This window comes from Salvelinus sp. IW2-2015, linkage group LG28 (genome assembly GCF_002910315.2).
Source record: "Salvelinus sp. IW2-2015 linkage group LG28, ASM291031v2, whole genome shotgun sequence".
Classification (NCBI taxonomy): Eukaryota; Metazoa; Chordata; class Actinopteri; order Salmoniformes; family Salmonidae; genus Salvelinus; species Salvelinus sp. IW2-2015.
Window position 1 is genome coordinate 25595913 of NC_036868.1, and position 19112 is coordinate 25615024.

Below are 19112 nucleotides of genomic sequence, written 5' to 3' on the forward strand. Positions count from 1 at the left end.
CTTAATATAAGGAATTTGAAATGATKTATACTTTTACTTTTGGTACTTAAGTATATTTTACCAATTCCATTTACTTGTGATACTTAAGTATATTTAGAACCAAATACTTTTAGACTTTTACTCAAGTAGTATTTTACTGGGTGACTTTCACTTTTACTTGAGTAACTTTCTACTCAAGTATGACAATTKGGTACTTTTTCCACCACTGTGAATGCTTGCCTGGTCTGGCCCACTCCTGCACTCTTTCTTCTGCTTATTTTATTCTCTCAGCGGAGGATCTGAACGGATGCAGCTCCTCTTCCCTCYATTCTTCTTCTCTCAGCAGAGATCAATTTACTCCCACCAGGAGCGATAGGTCATGATAATCCAGCCTGCCTTCGCATCGTAAGGCAGCGGCAGCGAGACTCCCGTTTTGTTTTAGGGTAGCACAATTCGATCTGGAATAGAAGCAAACAAGATAACAAGCGGGCACTAACTCAAAGGCCTGTCAAAGGCCTCAAAAGCTTTTTAGCATCCCTCTGCAATCAGCTGCATTAATGAAAATATCTGTTAGGCAGGCTTGCCTGTGCCTGCAGAAGAGAAAGCGTGCCGTGCCGCTTCTCTTCATCAGGAAAACATGCAGGTAGAACAAAGATTAAACTACCCTAATAAGATTTACCCATACCATGGAAAAATTTGAATTTTGTTCCTCTAATAGGATATGAATAAAGAGAATATGTCCTCCGTCTGCRTACAGCTACATAAAAGGTGTCAGATATTCAAACAAAAGATAGAAGGTTCCATATATTCAAACAAAACCCTCTGATCTACCTCCAAAGCCATTTCGATAAGAATAATGTGCACCATGGAACACAAACTCATCTAGCTAATAAGATGGTAAATTGAACTATCCTCCTCTGAATTAATCATCATCCCTCCATACTATTACGTGAGTCATACCGACGGCTAATACATTCAAATGACCTGTGCCAGTAACTGAATATAATCTGAATACTAAAAACCTACAGTGTAATATTTTACATAAGAAAAAGGTGTCTCTATACCGTTTCCCCTGTTACATCCTCAGAGACTAAAGAAATAGTCCCTCAATGAAAAGTATTCCTCTGCCCTGAAGATCCATCTTCACTCAGAGTCAAAAGTAAAACTAGAAACAACAACATGTTTTTTCCCTTGAGTAGCAGTAACCTTTGAACAACCACCGCCATGGTAGTTGAAGAAAACTCAGGCCACTTTCAGGGGTGAGGGAAGGAATATTCAGGAAGAAAAAAAATGGTGCTAAGTAGAACCATTTGTCTCCATATAGGGAACCCTTTTTGGTGCTAGCTAGAACCCTTTGCCTTGCAAAGGACCCTTTTGGAACCCTTTTTCCTACGGGTGTAGGGCTTAGGATGCCATTTGGGATACATCCTGAGGCTGCACAGACTGGTCTAAAAGCTATGTTGACGTAGGTGTGTGTCCACGTTTCCATGGTGACCAGTAAAGGTGGATAAGGGTGGCTTTAAGAGGTTTTAGTGATACACTGATGGAGGTCTGAAATGGATAGAGCTGAAGTGGATGGAGAGAGGAGGCCAGGAATCAGTCAGGTAAAGATTAGGACTACAATACACGTTTGGGTTCAATGAGTGATATCTTGGCAGACAACTATATTCTTCGGCACCAACTTCCCAAAGCAGTGTTTATAGTGAAGCCAGTTATTAGAGGTTAAGCATTGATTAATCAATCATCATATCAGTGTGTATTTTCATGGCCCTTTTTACCAGCCACAGAGTACTAAATACACTGGCACAGCGCGGCTTCTCTGGACCCAAAAAACAAATGCGTCAGCTTCTCACAAAGTATAGACTACCGATCGCTGTCCATGGTTCTGAAATTGTGACTYCTATCGGCTGCCTATCGATAGACTATCAGATGATGTGGCGCTAGTGCTTGTAGTAGCCTATAGCTTTGCTTTAATGGATACGTGTTTATTTTTATTTGGTCGTCATTTTCTCCTACTGTTTATGTTTCATGAAGCTATAGGCTTACGGTGTYGCAATGCTGCTATTTAGAATGCCGGCTGGCGACAATAATGTATTTACTTGTTCAATAATTCAATTGGGAAATTCAAACATTGCAGATTGTAAAATGAAATTTCTATGCAACAGTATACTAATCAGTAACCAATATAGATTTTTTTTGAATATACAGCTGTCCTGTAGGCCTACCCCTCTCGCAGTTTAGATATAAAGTTTGTGCTGTGTAAAGCAAGTCTATTAATGGCAAATAATACAATCAGTCCACCGTCAAAACAATAGCTTACTAGGGATTGTTTCATTATGCCGACAATGCAGTCTAGACTACTAGGCTAGCTATATACTGTATACAGTATTTATCTGGAGGCTATTTATATTAAAGCCTACACATTGGAACTCGGACTCCACGCAATTCGTCTCGTCACTCGTAGGCTTACCAGTGTTTAGAGAATGGGCGTCGCTCTCATGAGCGCTGCTTGGTCTCTGGCAGTCGTCAGCTTGATTTTCTGGGAGTGGAGGAGGAGGAGAAGGAGGGCTGGCACTCTAACTATAGAAACTGTCACGATTCTCGAGGGAAGAAGAAGGAGGAGCAAGGCCACTGTCATTGTCGGGCCGGGCAGAGAGGGCTCTGTCGGGACTGGAAGGCTGCTAGTGAAATAGCCTCCTTGCTTCCACCTGTGACGGTGTTTCGTCAGTCGAGGACAAGGTGGTAGCTTTGCTGATGTGGTAACGCGGGCTGCCACCGGCGCCGCTGAGAAATAGGAACAGAATAGAAATTAGATGCATGAAAACTATGTCTCACCGACGACCCATGTAGGTTGGACATCACAAACACTTTGCTTGCTATGTGTAGAAATTGAAAAGGAGGGATAGTGTCAAAATGTTTCATATTTTTTTTAAACATTTAGACATAGGTGTGAGATGAGGGGCACATTTTTACAGAAGTGGGAGGAGAGGGTCATTGTTCTATAGGTACAGTACATAGTATGCATTGTATCCAGATCGATTGTAACTGTTATGTACTAGTATTTCTGTTGTGTATTCAGTGTGGTTTCATATACACAATATATATAAARGTATGTGGACACCCCTTCAAATTAGTGGATTCGGTTATTTCAGCCACCGGTTGCTGACAGGTGTATAAAATCGAGCACACCGCCATGCAATCTCCAAAGGAAAACATTGGCAGTAGAATKGCYTTACTGAAGAGCTTTGGGAATTTCAACGTGGCATCATCATACGATGCCACCTTTCCAACAAGTCAGTTAGTCAAATTTCTGCCCTGCTAGTAAATGTTTTTATTGTGAAGTGGAAMCGTCTAATCGCTCAGCCGCGAAGTGGTAGGCCACAAAAGCTCATAGAACGGGACCGGCGAGTGCTGACATGCGTAGCGCGTAAAAATGACCTGTTCTCGGTTACAACACTCACTACCAAGTTCCAAACTGCCTCTGAAAGCAACAACAGCACAATAACTGTTCATCGGGAGCTTCGTRAAATGGGTTTCCATGACCAAGCATCTAGACAATTCTGTGCTTCCAACTTAGTGCCACAGTTTGGGGAAGGCCCTTTCCTGTTTAAGCATGACAATTGCCCCATGCACAAAGCGAGATTCATACAGAAATGGTTTGTCGAGGTCGGTATGGAAGAACTTGACTGGCCTGCACAGAGCCCTGACCTCAACCCCATCGAACACCTTTGGGTTGAATTGGAACGCTGACTGCGAGCCAGGCCTAATCGCCCACCATCAGTGCCTGACCTCAMTAATGATCTTGTGGCTGAATGGAAGAAAGTCCCCGCAGCAATATTCCAACATCTAGTAGAAAGCCTTCCCTGAAGAGTGGAGGCTGTTATAGCAGCAWAGGGGACCAACTCCATATTAATGCCTATGATTTTGAAGTGAGATGTTCGACGAGCAGGTGTCCACATACTTGTGGTCATGTAGTGTATGTAATATACTCAGTTCCCATCCAGGCGCCTTAMCTATGTTGCTGTACAGTGCCAACATGTTACCACAGAGTTTCTAAACCCAGAGGTGCAGCTTCGCAAGACTTCTGGGAATGCTTGCGAAACAGACCAAGCAGACCAGGCTGGGGTTTGAGACGTCAATTAGAGAAGCGAGAAATTCTTCCTTAGTGGAAGAAATCTAAAGAAATCTAAATTCTTCCTTATTCTCAAAATCTRAAGGCACAATCTAGATTGGAGTCAACGTCTTAAGTAGAGTAGTTGAACATGTTATCATTACAACCTTGTGAAAGTGACAAACTGACACGTTTTCATTTTCGGCAAAAACAACTTTGATTTGACGGCCTGCACATGCGCAGTTCAGTGCGAGACGACCGTTGGACCCGATGACGTGTTTCTGCGCATGATCTTAGCTCGGCAATGTCGCCATTACATCACCTACAAGTGTGATCGGAGATTTCTATTGGAGAAGCAGTTCCTGCCTATCTTTATACTGTACTGTCTTTGATGTTACTGTGGTACAGACACTTTCCCTCCCCATCWCTCTCTCACTCGCCCTCTCCTTTCTTCCCTCTCTCTCTCTTGGCCTGTCTCCCGCCACGTGAGAGCGACCCAATCCCTCTGAGATGTTTTTCTCGCCTGCGTTTCCAGACCCCAGCGTGAGCGAGGAAGAGAGCGAGCAGCAGCATGCCTTGGTGGCGTGCCATCTGCAAAGCCGTCGTGTTTAGTAACTCGATCAAGGGGCCGAGGTACAGTCCTCTGAAGCAAAGAGCATTAGAGGCGTGAAGGAAGGCGCCAAGCGGGGCCCAGTCGACAGCTTTGATATGTAAAAACCTGCATCTGTTCGCTGCTCGGCTAGCTGGCCGAGCCAGAATGGGAGGTAGGGAAGGATTGGGAGGCCTCGTCTCGATGCTGCATCCAGAAAATATGTGTTGGCTCTAATAGAAACGCAAAGCAAGGGCAGAAATCATATCTCCAGCTGTGAAACTCTAATGTTCTTATTAAAACTAACTCCGTGAATCCCTGAGTGTATGAGGAGAGAAGAGAGGGATAGAGAGGAAAAAAAAGAGAGAGGGATAAAAGAGGTATCCTGGCTGGACGGTGTAGGCTGTCTGTCAGGATTAGAACAATTGAGTTCTCTCTCTCTCTCGCTCCCTCTCTCTCTCCTCTCAGCCCCTGAGCAGTGTAAACGCAGCTGCCCATGCTTATATTATCCATGTCCCCATTCTGCTGTCTCTCACATCCTCTCCTCCCTACCACGTTACGCCGCTGCTATTGTGTGATTCTCGCCCCGAGCGGAGCAGCAGCTCTAACTGACATTCATCAAAAGAGTGGGATAAAGAGACTGTTGTCGGAGAAAAATGCACGGAATTATACGATTATTGTTTTTAATTAATTTTCTTTTCTGCATCAATAAAGGCGAGTACGACAGCCCCCGGGGGCTACACTCTAATATGAATCACTATCACCCCCTAAACTAACACTTACTAACACCAAATGAATCTCCACACATTACATTACATAACAAGGCCTAACTACAACACTACATTTGGGGCCTGAAATTTGAATATTACCATTTTTATAGAACAATATTGAATTGATCAGCCGCGTTGAACGAATGGCGTTGCGGCAGCAGCAAAGGTCAGCGGATGTGTTGGTTGTAAACATGAAGCTGKGATAGAGTAATCTCTTAAGATGTTTATAACTAAGCCAAGATAGAACAGAGKGTTGTYTCCAATGGGAGCAAATTAATCGTAGTGGAGGTGGGCGGAGCCAAGCACGAGCTAGTGAGATCCGATTGGCGCTTTCTAGTATTTGTTTGCATATTTCCATTAGGGAAGGACTATTCTGTGAAGTGCGCGTGTGCAATAACTCATTTCACCCTTGCATTCCTTCTAAACAATGCAATWTTTTWWAAACTTTGTCAAAAAGTAAAGTCTACAAAACACAGTCCACTCTGTTTGTTACAGGTTCTAGTTTTGGAAACAGAAAACTGAATGGAGATCATATGTTTCATCGATGACAAAATTAGCAGAATGTTATCCAAAATCCATCTCTCCCACTGCCAGCCACAGGCTTCCTCTTRTCACCATATTTGGTAGTAAGTGGAAACACCAACCGGATGCTTCACATTTACACATCCGAGTTGATGGCGGAGATAAACTTATTAGTGATTCTATGAAACTACCACATTGATTAGCATACATTTGATACTTTTTAGGTAATAGATTATCCCTCTCTATAGTCAGTGGTCTAAAGTACTTAAGTAGTACTTTAAAGTATTTTTACTTAAGTTGTTTTCTGGGGTATCTGTACTTTACTATTTATATTTTTGATAACTTATACTTTTACTTCACTACATTCCTAAAGAAAATCATGTGCTTTTTACGCCTTACATTTTCCCTGACACCCAAACACCCTCGTTACATTTTCAATGCTTAGCAGGACAGGAAAATKGTCAAAATKTACGCACTTCTCAAGAGAACATCCCTGGTCATCCCTACTGCCTTAGATTAGGCGGACTCACTAAACATACATGCTTCGCTTGTAAATTATGTCTGAGTGTTGGAGTGTGCCCCTGTGTAACGGTCGTTTAACTCCTCGTCTGAGGAGGAGCATGGATCGGACCAAAACGCAGCGTGGGTTGAATACATGTTTGTTTTAATAAAGAAAGACGAAGACGGAAAAACTCTTAACAAACTACAAAACAATAAACGACGTTAACAGACCTGAACTTGTGAACATATAACATGAACGCACGAACAGGAAGGAACACACGAATGACATGAACGAACGAAAACAGTCCCGTGTGGCACAAACACTGACACAGGAACAATCACCCACAAACAAACAGTGAGAACAGCCTACCTTAATATGGTTCTCAATCAGAGGAAACGTAAAACACCTGCCCCTGATTGAGAACCATATCAGGCTAGTTGAATGAACCCAACATAGAAACACATAACATAGAATGCCCACCCAGCTCACGTCCTGACCAACTAAACAAAGACAAAACAAAGGAAATAAGGTCAGGAACGTGACACCCTGGCTATCTGTAAATAAAAAATTAATAAAAATGGTGCTTAATATAAGGAATTTGAAATGGTTTGTACTTTTACTCTTGATGCTTAAGTATATTTTAGCAATTACGTTTACTTTTGATACTTAAGTATATTTAAAACCAAATACTTTTAGACTTTTACACAAGTAGTATTTTACAGGGTGACTTTCACTTTTACTTGAGTAACTTTCTATTAAGATATCTTTACTTTTACTCAAGTACGACAATTGGGTGCTTTTCCCAGCACTGCTAAAAGTTGAATACCAATATGGTAATGCAGACCCTGCTGTTGGAAGTTCATTATTTCATTTATCTCTGGCCTTAGTGGAAGCAGCTAAGAGGGGTGCGTTCAAGCGACGCAGCATTGTAGTCTGCATTATTCAACAGCATGGAGACTCTTTATGAATAGTTCAATCGCATTCATCATTACATATGCCATCAGTTTGACTAGCTAATAACTGTTAGGTCCTGTATCAGAATGCAATATCAAAACACGTTGGATTTCCAAAGGTTGCACACAGAAGAACACGTGAGTTCTCTTTAGGTTAAAGGTCTATATTTTCGGGTGTTGCCTGCGTGTTTCCCTGCAGGCTGTGGAAAGGCAATGCAGTGAGGAAACACGTGACAGGTCTGTATGGTACTGTATTGGCTCGTTGGCTTCGAACGGTGAGGAATAGGCGTAAATCTGTGTTGTACCCATGTGGTGGGTTGTACCCATTGGCTCGTTGGCTTCGAACGGTGAGGAATAGGCGTAAATCTGTGTTGTACCCACTGTGTTGGTGGTGGTGGTGGGGGGGAGATCCAATAGCACACCAGTTATACTGAGGGAGAGGCAACACCCACAGGATGGGGGGGTGGGGAGAGAGGGAGGGAGGGAGAGCAAGATTGAGAGAGACAAGAATAGGCTGTTGGCTGTGCCACATGGGGAGAACTGGTGAACCTTGAACCCTAACACACAAAGGGAATGGAGTCTGCCTAACAACATACCACAYGGTTAAACACACATACACACACACAAACACATCCAGCAGTGAGTGCGTCTGTGTGCCCGCTGGTTAGTGTCTACTTTGTGTCACTCCCTGATGGAAGCATCAGAAGTCTGAGTCGAGGGAAATTAAATCTGAATGCCAAGCTTTTCCCTGAACCAGTGACATACTCTTACAACATGGATGCAAAACCACACATATCACACACATAACACATACAAACACATACATCATGTGTCCACTGGGTTTATGTACACTGCTCTACGTATTTATTTGCATATTTCTAAACGCAAAAACAGACATGGAATAAAAATACCCTCAAGTACTGTACATTCTGTCCTGTCGTCTCATATGAAATCTTAATCTCAAATCCAAAATGCTGGAGTATAGAAAAATGTGCATCCCTGTCCAAATAAATAGTAGGTGTGTGTATATTTATGATGTAGAGTGCATTCGGAAAGTATGGAAAGAACCGGAAGAACCTTTGTCTTTCTGGAAGGTTCTCAATCTCCGCAGAAGAACTCTGGAGCTCTGTCAGATGACCATCGGTTTCTTGGTCACCACCTTGAACAAGCCCTTCTCCCCGATTGCTCAGTTTGGCCGGGTGGCCAGCTCTAGGAAGAGTCATGGTGGTTCCCAACTGCTTCCATTTAAGAAGGATGGAGGTATTGTGTTCCTGGGGACGTTCAATGCTGAAGACATTTTTTGGTGCCCTTCCCCAGATCTGTGCCTCGACACAATCCTGTCTCGGAGCTCTGCGGACAATTCCTTTGACCTCTTGGCTTGGTTTTGGTCTGACATGCACTGTCAACTGTGGGACCTTATAGACAGTTGTGTGCCTTTCCAAATCATGTCYAATCAAATGAATTTACCACAGGTGGACTGCAATCAAGTTGTAGAAACATCTCAAGGATGATCAATGGAAACAGGATGCAGCTCAGCTCAATTTCTAGTCTCATAGCAAAAGGTCTGAATACTTATGTAACTAAGATATTTGGGKGGGGTTTTGCAAACGTTTGTAAAAACCTGTTTTCGCCTTGTCATTTATGGGGTATTATGTGTAGATTGATGAGGATTTGTATTTATTTAATACATTTTAGAATAAGGCTGTAACATATCAAAATTTGGAAAAAGGAAWGGGGTCTGGTCCTTACTCTGATGGAGCATGTTGCGGAGTCTATATGGGAATCTATAGGGAAATGACATCCAAACGCTGATGTTTTCCCCTTGTGAAACCTGTGACATTCACTAAATATACAAAAGTATGTTTACACCCCTTCAAGTTAGTGGATTYGGCTATTTCAACCACACCCATTGCTGACAGATGTATCAAATTGAGCACACAGCCATGCAATCTCCATAGACAAACATTGCCAGTAGAATGGCCTTACTGAYGAGCTCAGTGATTTTCAATGTGGCACCATCATAGGATGCCACCTTTCCAACAAGTCAGTTCATCAAATGTCTGCCCTGCTAGAGCTGCCCCAGTCAACTCTAATTGCTGTTATTGTGAATTGGAAACATCTAGGAGCAACAACGGCTCAGAAGTGAAGTGGTAGGCCACACAAGCTCACAGAATGGGACCGCAGAGTGCTGAAGCGCATAGCACGTAAATATTGTCTGTCCCCGGTTGCAACCCTCAGGTTTGAGTTCCAATCTGCCTCTGGAAGCAACGTCAGTACAAAAACTGTTCATCGGGAGCTTCATGAAATGGGTTTCCATGGCCGAGCAGCCGCACACAAGCCTAAGATCACCATGCGCAATGCCAAGTATCGGCTGGAGTGGTGTAAAGCTCGCCGCCATTAGACTCTGGAGCAGTGGAAATGCGTTCTCTGGAGTGATGAATCACGCTTCACCATCTGGCAGTCCAACTGACAAATCTGGGTTTGGAGGATACCAGGAGAAAGCTACCTGCCCGAATGCATAGTGCCAACTGTAATGTTTGATGGAGGAGGAATAATGGTCTGCGGCTGTTTTTCATGGTTCTGGCTAGGCCCCTTAGTTCCAATGAAGGGAAATCTTAACGCTACAGCATAGAATGACATTCTAGACTATTTTGTGCTTCTAACTTTGTGGCAACAKTTTGGGGAAGKCCCTTTCCTGTTTCATCATGACAATGCCCCTGTTCACAAWGGKAGATCCATAAGAAAATGGTTTGTCGAGATCRGTATGGAAGAACTTGACTGGCCTGCATAGAGCCCTGACCTCAACCCCATCGAACACCATAGGGATGAATTGTAAYGGCAACATCAGTACCCGACATCACTGATGCTCTTGTGGCTGAATGGGAAAGTCTTCCCAGAAGAGTGGAAGCTGTTCCCAGAATAGCAGCAAACGRGGGACCGACTCCATATTAATGCCYATGATTTTGGAATGAGATGTTCGACGAACATACTTTCGTTCATGTAGTGTACATGTGGTACTGTCTGCCTAGAAACATGCCACAGACACACATACACACACGACACACACGCTCAACCAAGTGGTCTCAGACAGAAGCTGTACTGGGCCTTTGTCAGTCTTGTGAAATCAGTTTTCACCTCAAGGGTATAGCATGTAAATGAAGGTCCTGTTCTCTTTGCAGGCTGTGTCCCCTTCCTTTCTCTGATGTTTGTGTGTCTAAGGCTGGGGAGAGGCCCTCTGTCCTCCTTACTGCTGTGTTCCTACACACTCATTACAGTCACACACACTACCCACTGACTGATGATGGATTACTACTGAGCTCCATGGTTAGTCCTCAAACCTGCGACACACACGCACACATGCTAAATGACTAAAGTGTAAACGTACACACACACACTCAAAACACACACCCACACCCACACACACTCTCCCCAAAACAGGGACATTGCAGCAACCCAGCGCCCTCACTACCTTACCATCCGCCCTTACTGTTACACGAAGCACACAGTTTACCAAACAGCGTTTCCACTGGAGAAATACTGGAGGGATAAGGCCGTAAAGCCTATGTGAAGTTTAAAGACGTTCCCTTACGTTTTTTCTTCAATTTGCCATGGCTTCTGTATTTATTTGTCTTTCTGTGTGAAATTGAACTGCACTTACTGTAATTTGGTCTAGTGCCACTCAGCGAGGCTGAGGAGCATAGTGCCTGATTCGCAGTCGTTCTACACAAGCCTACAATTTTAATGTTATAAGTGGAGTTTCAGTTCAGACTCCATCCTTTAAGACTGTGCTAGTTGTTTCGCTTGGTAAAAGCACAGGCCTGCTTCATTTAAGGAAGGAGTAGTTTGCTGTTTTCTGTTTTCATTGAGCCAAGATAAAAGGAGTTCACACACACACACACACCCCTAAACCTAACCTTAACCCTAAGCCTAACCTTAACCCCAAAACCTAACCCTAACTCCTAACCCTAAACCTAATTCTAACCCTAACACTAATTCCAACCTTATCCCTAAGCCCCCTAGAAATAGCATTTGACCTTGTGGGGACTAACAAAATGTCCCCAGTTGGTCATATTTTTGTTTGTTTACTATTCTTGTGGAGACTTCTGGTCCCCACAAGTATAGTTAACACACACACACACACACACACACACACAGTAACACCAGACTATATATGCTGCTCTATTCTTTTAACAACCACAATAAAATGTGTTCCCTCTTTTTTGTTCATATAATCCTTTGTGAGGTTATTCTTTTTACATTCGTACCTTGCAGGCAGCTAGTCCTTATCCGGGTTCTTTGTTTAATTTATCATTTAAGTAATTCATTAAAACCTTGATTCTGAGAGGCTAATGACCAGGGCTTGGGGGCACGTGAACCAAATGTCCTTTTGGATTACTATCTTCAGCCCTCATGTTGCTGTTTCAGCTCTCCCTTCCTCTACCTCTGACCCAGAGCAATTGCTACACACAACAGCAACACCACAGTAACAACACAGAAACACCAGCACAGCTGCTCTACTCTACACTGTGGCATATGCTAATTCTGGGCAATTAAGCCTCTTGTGTGTAATTCTCTTTTTCACTCCTCTCTCTCTGTGTTGTTTTAAAACTTCTGTCAAACATCTGTATAGAGAGTGTGGAGATTGTCAAGTCAGAGCATCATTAGGAGAGAATATATTTAGTCATAACCACACACACGCTTGCTTACAACACCTCCCACACAAATTAACATACTTAACACACACACACCTCTCTCACCTCACACACACACACACACACACACACTCTGTTTCTCTTTCTCACACACGTACACACCTCTCTCACCTCTCACACACACACTCTGGTTCTCTTTCACACACACACACACACACACACACACACACACACACACACAGCTCTCCTGATTGTAATACCTACCAACCAGGGCCATGGGCAGAGTCAGGCTCGTACCTTGAATGGATGTGTCTGGGTGAATTATTAACATGAAGAGGTCTGGTCTGGTGGAAGAGGAGACACAGCCTGTCTCATTCTCAAATAGCTTATTCATTCATTCATATACTTCTCCCCATTTTGGAGATTCTTCAGATGCAGTTTGTCATCTCAGTCATCAGATTCAGATCACGCGTGACATATTCTGTTTTAAACATTTGTTTATTTTTTTTGTTTCCGATTAATTGAATACTTTGTATTAATTGAATGATTTGTTGTTATTCTTGGTTTCTCATCCATCAGTGAAGAGTATCGACATTCCGATATGCTAATTATTGTCAGCTGGTTTCCTAAGTGTTTTTTGATACTCTTCAATTGAGTCAACTAAATCTCATTTTTAACATAAATTGTGTTTTTAGCTGAAGTAACATCCAGTCCACTCTGTTACCTCAGTTTCCTCTTCCCCTTTCTCGCTCTCTCTCTCTCAATGTTTTTTCTTTCTCTCTGTTGCTGTGCCTCTCTCTCTTTCTCTCTATATATCTCAGTTTTTCTCTATATATATATCTCTCTCTCTCTCTCTCACACTTTATCCCTCACATACCTTCCATCTTTGGGTCTCGAAGTGTACTTTGAGGACGAGAGTACAGAGCTCCCTTGTGGAAAACTAGCTTCCCTCGAAGCGATCTTGAGTGGTTTGTGTCATTCCCATAACCTCCCACAGTGAGCTGAGTAAATGACACGGATATACCTCCCCCCTCTCTCGCTGTCTGGCTCTCCTAGGTCCCTGGTCTAACTCTGAGAGTTTTTCTCCCTTCCTTCCCAAGTGTCTCCTCTTCCAATCCATCTCTCTGTGTCCCTCCCAAACCTTAAACCTCCCAAACCCTTCTAAGTCTGAGTCTCGAAAAGGTAGAATGAGAGATGGTACTGCAACTTCTAGCCCTGCACTGTTGCAAAAAATCCTGCTGTTTTTGCTAACTGACTGGCAGTCAAGTTACTGTCGAAAAAGGTACAGTATGTTACTGTACATTCCAAAGAAATGTTGGTTTAACTTTACATTACTATACACTTTGTAGTCATGTACTGTTAAACCAAAGTTTCTTTAAATGTAAAGTAACATACTGTTTCTTTTGTTTTTACAGTAACTTACAACTTACAGGATCTTTTTTACAGTGCAGTCTTTCTACTTCCCCGACCAAGACCCTCCCACTGAAATAAAACATTAAATAAGACTACTTCTCTCAATCTCTCATCATTAACGCTCTTTCTTTTTCTTGATTTCTTTCTTGATTCATCCTGGTTCACCCTAACCCTATACTAGTCTAACTGCTTCCTCTCTCCTCCCCAGACCCTCCGTCGGTGGAGCCTGTGTTGTTAGAGATGCGTCAGGGCCTGGGCCGGCCGGTGGCAATGAACTGCCGGGTCYTGCGTGCCCACCCTTCCCGGGTGCTGCGCTACGAGTGGCGGCTGGGGAACCGCCTGCTCCACGCTGGACATTTCGACCAGAGCGACGAGACAGAGTACACCGTCAAAAGCCTCAACCGCGAGGGCTGGGGGGAGTACACCTGTGATGTCAACAACGAGGCCGGCGCTGGGCGCTGCACCTTCCTGGTCACAGGTAAGGAATACTTGATGTTTTTAAACGCATTTGAATAAAGTTGAATTTGATACTTCCTGTTCTCAGTTGCTGACATCACTCAATGTGGTTTGTAGCCCGGCATTCTGACTTTCCTTGTCCAGTGTCAGTATGCTAGTTATACTGAACAGAATTTAGATTGGCTATTTCACTACGTCTCAAAGCACTTCACATTTTATGAGGTATAACTTACATCTTTCCTTCACATTGAGTTAATGGAACCCACCCACCTGGGTAACCGAGCAGCCATGCTGTGCCCCATCTCTGTAACAGAGTTCTGAAGCAGGATGAGGTTTCCCTATCCTCCATCATGGCAATTAAACTTCCCAGCGATGTATCCTTAATGGCTGAATGATGTGAATGATGTCTGTAGCAAATTGAAACTTGCCTGTCAGACGGGTAGGTAGATACAGTACGTGTCCCATAAGGCAATTGATTGAAAAGGAGTAGGCGARACGGGCGACAGCCTAATACAGATTGTCCATTTGAATGTGAGAGATGTCTTGTATAAGAGCCATGTCAGTCTTAACACTTACTTTTACACATCCCCTAGGGTGCGTCCCAAATGGCACCCTATTCCCTATAGAGTGCACAACTTCTACGGGTCCTGGTCAAAAGTAGTATACTATGTAATGAATAGGGTGCCATTTGGGATGTGGCTTTCTAGATTACTAATGACAGCTCGCACTATACAGGAAGGACCCGATCCTTCATACAGGAAACAGATTTGTTAGGTAATTCATTGTTATTCCACTCCGGCTATGTATTTTTAGATTGCCATGCAGCAGTGTTTGTGGTGGAGCGCATGAAAATAGCAGGAGGAGCAGTCAGTGGCCGTGTCATCGCTCACACAGAGTGCTTGTGTTTTATGACAGGGCCAGATTAGTTTGGAGCGGCAGAGAGAGAGAAAGAGAGAGAGAGATAGAGAAACACAGGTTGAGGAAAGGAGAATGGGTGAAATAGACAGTACCAGGGGACAGTGGCATAAGTGGCAGAGGATCAAAGTGACAAATACGACTCCGTCCTGAAACGCTCCGTTCCTGATGGGAGGTCTGGGAGGCAGAAACCTTTGCCATGATCCTGCGGCTCGCTCGCTCTCACCCTCCCTCTCTCTCTCTCTCTCTCTCTCTCTCTCTGTCCCTCCCTCCGTCTGGTAGAGATGGACAGTGTCTGGTCTGTGTGTCATATATCAGTCCAGCCCCTGAGGAGAAGGTAGAGTGGAGGAGGAGAGGAGATCATCCCCTCCGGGCGTTTGCTTTTCTCAGTGGGTCTCGTGTGCCATCGGTCACCTGCCACCTTCCTTCCCTCGCTCTCTACTTCCATTCCTCCTGTMCTACTTTCCTCCCTCCATCATCTCTACAGCAATCCCCCCATCCCAGTTCACACAGATTCCTACCATTCATCCCTCCCTCTAGCCCTCCATCCATCCATCCTCTATCAAATTCTCCCTCCATCCATCTCTCCCTTGAGCCATTTATCCCTTGAGCCATCTATCCCTCCCCATGTCACTCCCTCCACCTCTCCCTCCTCCAGCCATCCCTCCAGCCCTCCTTCCATCTCTCTATCCTCCCTCTCCMTTCATTCCTCCGTCCCTCTCTCCCTCCATCCCTCCAGCCCTCCCTCCATCCCAGTGCTCCAGATTCCTACCATCTGGATGTGTCTGCTGCCAAAGGTACGGCAGCTCAGTTGGTTAGCGTCCCCCCGGGGTCCTGGAGGGAGCCCAGTGCTGAAAATCCACATTGGGCTCCACTGTACCCTATCCTTCCCTTTATTCCCTCACTTAACCACCCCTCCTCCTCCCATCCTAAAACATGAGCTCTTCCAATGCACCCAGCTTCACCTAATCCCCCCCTACCACCATCACCATCTGAAAAGATGAGGCTGGTCCGATCCCCGAGTGTCTGCAACGGTGGCCAGACATAATGTCATTTTTTGTCCTTATTAACAGCATATCGTTCCGACTGTATATCGACTGGGGTTTAGCGATCAGAGAGTGAGTTAAGTAGTTGACCTGTTTATGAATGGACAGATACAAAATCGTGAATGCCAAGACAGGTCAGTAGTGGAGAAAGTAATCACATGGGAACTATAACGGCAGTCTAAGTCGTCCTCCTCCTCGGACGAGGAGAGGCGAGAAGGATCGGAGGACCAATGTGCAGCGTGGTAAGTTTCCATAATTTAATAACAAGAAAACTAGACAAGAATACAAAACAACAAACGTACTAACCGTCACAGTCCCGTGTGGCACAAACACTGACACAGGAAACAACCACCCACAAAATCCCCAACACAAAACAAGCCACCTATATATGATTGTCAATCAGGGACAACGATTGACAGCTGCCTCTGATTGAGAACCATATTAGGCTGAACACAGAAACAGACAAACTAGACACACAACATAGAATGCCCACCCAGCTCACGTCCTGACCAACACTAAAATAAGCACAACACATAAGAACTCTGGTCAGGACGTTACAGGAACTTAGATTGATCCATAGATTGACCAATTTGCCTCAAATGACATTTGTTTTGGTTCTTTGTTTGTTGCCCTAAGAGCAGTCCAAATTCCCTGGCATAGATTCACTCTTCACTCAATATTTAAGACGGCTGAGGAAAGGGTGCTAGGAGTTTGTGTAGCAGTTTGTTGAGGAAGGGAAAATGGGCATATCATATTGGGAAACAACAAAACTTCAATGCACGTCAATCATTCACTGTGGAGGTAAGCTCTGATATGGTAGAAGACTAAGGCAATGCTATGAATGCAGAGAGAGAGAGAGAGAATGTGAGAATGAGGGAGAGCAGAGAGACGATCAGGTCTGTGTATAGTAAAAATGTATCAATCAAAGCCATTGGCCGAAAGCCAGGGTGGGTTGATTAAACCCAGGGTCTCAGTCATTACACCAGGGGGCACACACAGGCATGCCCAAAAAAACACACACACACACACACCAAAAAGCCTGGCAGCAGGCCATGCTCAGGGGCAAACACACACACACTTTATCACACTGATGGTCAGGAGCCAGGCCAGGGGGCGTTTGTGTGTGTATGTGCATGCCAGGCTGGTGGTGGTGGGGGGGGGGGGGGGGGGGTGTTACATCTGGTGGCTGTGGCTTTACAGAGATGAGATGGCCCTTCAATCCTGCCAGAGCAGAGTGGCAGAGTGTTAGCCAGCGTCTTTAGAGGGTTTAATCTGCACTCCTGAGCCCTGGCAGGACCCTTGCACGACAGGGTAGAATGAGCCCCTCAGCCCTCCATCTCAGCTTGCCATACACCACTCAGATCCCCTGGACGGAACTATTTCTCTGCTGCTCTTCAATTGTGGTCCTTGGGAACCACATGGTGTGCAGGTTTTCATTTTAGCCCAACACTATCATACCAGCGTTTTCAAAGGGTTTCATCTCTTCCGCTGAGCCTTGGCAGGATAGGATAGTGTTCTTCAATCATGGTCTTAGGGACCTTCGGTCCTGGTGAGAGCGTGCCGGTTTTTGTTACAGCCCGACACKAACACATCTGTTTCAGTAATTAATAAAGGTTTAGTGATTAGTTGAATCAGGTGTGCTGTAACCAATGCCTGCACTCCCAGTGCGTCCTCAGGACAAGGAATGAAGAATACTTTCTAAGGTGAATATAGAGTAAAATGTTTCCGTAAGGAGCGTGATGAGARTATTTACGAGAGAAGAGAATACCTGGAGTTTTCCACCGCCGCAGTCAAATTGTTTCTCCATTACATACAAAAAAATGAGGGTTCCTTAAGGGTTCTTTGGGAAGGGTGATGGTTCTATGTGGAACCATACTGACCCAATGAACCCTTTGAGCCTTTCAATTGTTCTTTCAGTTCAAATAAGGGTYCTTTCCTCTTTTAGTGATAAYTAAAATGGAGGTGCGGCGGCTCGTTTGAATATTTGGGGTCGTGGTTTGCTCACAGCTCKTTTTGTGCAACCGTGAGTGAGAGTGTRATTCCAGTTTATCTAATCWGTTGTGTTATACTATTACTTGTTATGTATGACTATGGCCAGTGTTGGTGTCTTGTGAAAGACTCACCTATGGCCTTATGTCAATTGAGAATGGTTGGCTAAGTCAGTAGTTTTCAATTCTCTTCTCAGGGACACCCAGCTGTTCCAAAGCTTGCACACCTGATTCAACTTGTTAATAAACACATGAAGAAAAACGATGAAATTTTAACAATATAATATGGCTATTAAACCAGAATAAAAATACTGTATGGTTCTACAAAGAACATTTGAGCTTGAGAAAGGTTCTTTATAGAACCATTCTCCACACAAGGAAGTCAAGAACCATATTATTTAAGCTATATCTATGGTTTTTTAAAAGGGAGTAAAAATTAGGCTGAATTAATTGTTTCGCTACAGACAAGGCCCGCTGATAGCCAGGTGTCGGTGGTAAAGATTCACTCCATGGTGCTGAAAGGAAAGCTCTTCTTTTGGGACAGCTTTTATTTAGGCTCTAAGAGTTTGTGGGCACCGTTTGTAACCGTTATATGCAATTAATGTATTGTTTAGTGTTGTGTATGGCTTTGCTGACATGCATAAAACAAGAATGTTGAGTTTCCCACCAAGATCTGCATGTGAAAATCGCCCTGTTTTAGAGTTCCGACAATCGAATCACTATCCTGGTAATGCTCTACCAAGACCATGGTGTAACCGATGTGAAATGGCTAGCTAGGTAGCTGTGGTGCGCGCTAGCAGCCTTTCAGTCGGTGACGTCACTTGCTCTGAAACCTTGAAGTAGTGGTTCCTTGCCTGCAAGGCGCGCCTTGTGGAGCGATGGGTAACGATGCTTCGTGGGTGTCAGTTGTTGATGTGTCCAGAGGGTCCCTGGTTCGCGCCGGGCGAGGGGACGGACGTAAAGTTATACTGTTACATTGATTCTGTTGACCCGGATCACTGGTTGCTGCGGAAAAGGAGGAGGTCGAAAGGGGTAATGTATCCGATGTGAAATGGCTAGCTAGGTAGCGGGCGTGCGCTAGCAGCCTTTCAGTCGGTGACGTCACTTGCTCTGAAACCTTGAAGTGTATGGTTCCCCTTGCTCTGCAAGGGCCGCGGCCTTTGTGGAGCGATGGGTAACGATGCTTTTTACTATAAAGAACAGTACAAAAAATTAT

The 19112-nt window shown here is 44.3% G+C and overlaps 1 protein-coding gene across 1 annotated transcript in view; it reads left to right on the forward strand.

Moving 5' to 3' along the window:
* LOC111954131 (MAM domain-containing glycosylphosphatidylinositol anchor protein 2-like) overlaps positions 1-19112 on the forward strand; it is a 199244-nt gene that overhangs the window by 89273 nt on the left and 90859 nt on the right. Inside the window, 1 exon segment of the mRNA XM_070435729.1 lies at positions 13700-13969. Within this exon segment, the coding sequence (XP_070291830.1) occupies positions 13700-13969 (270 nt within the window).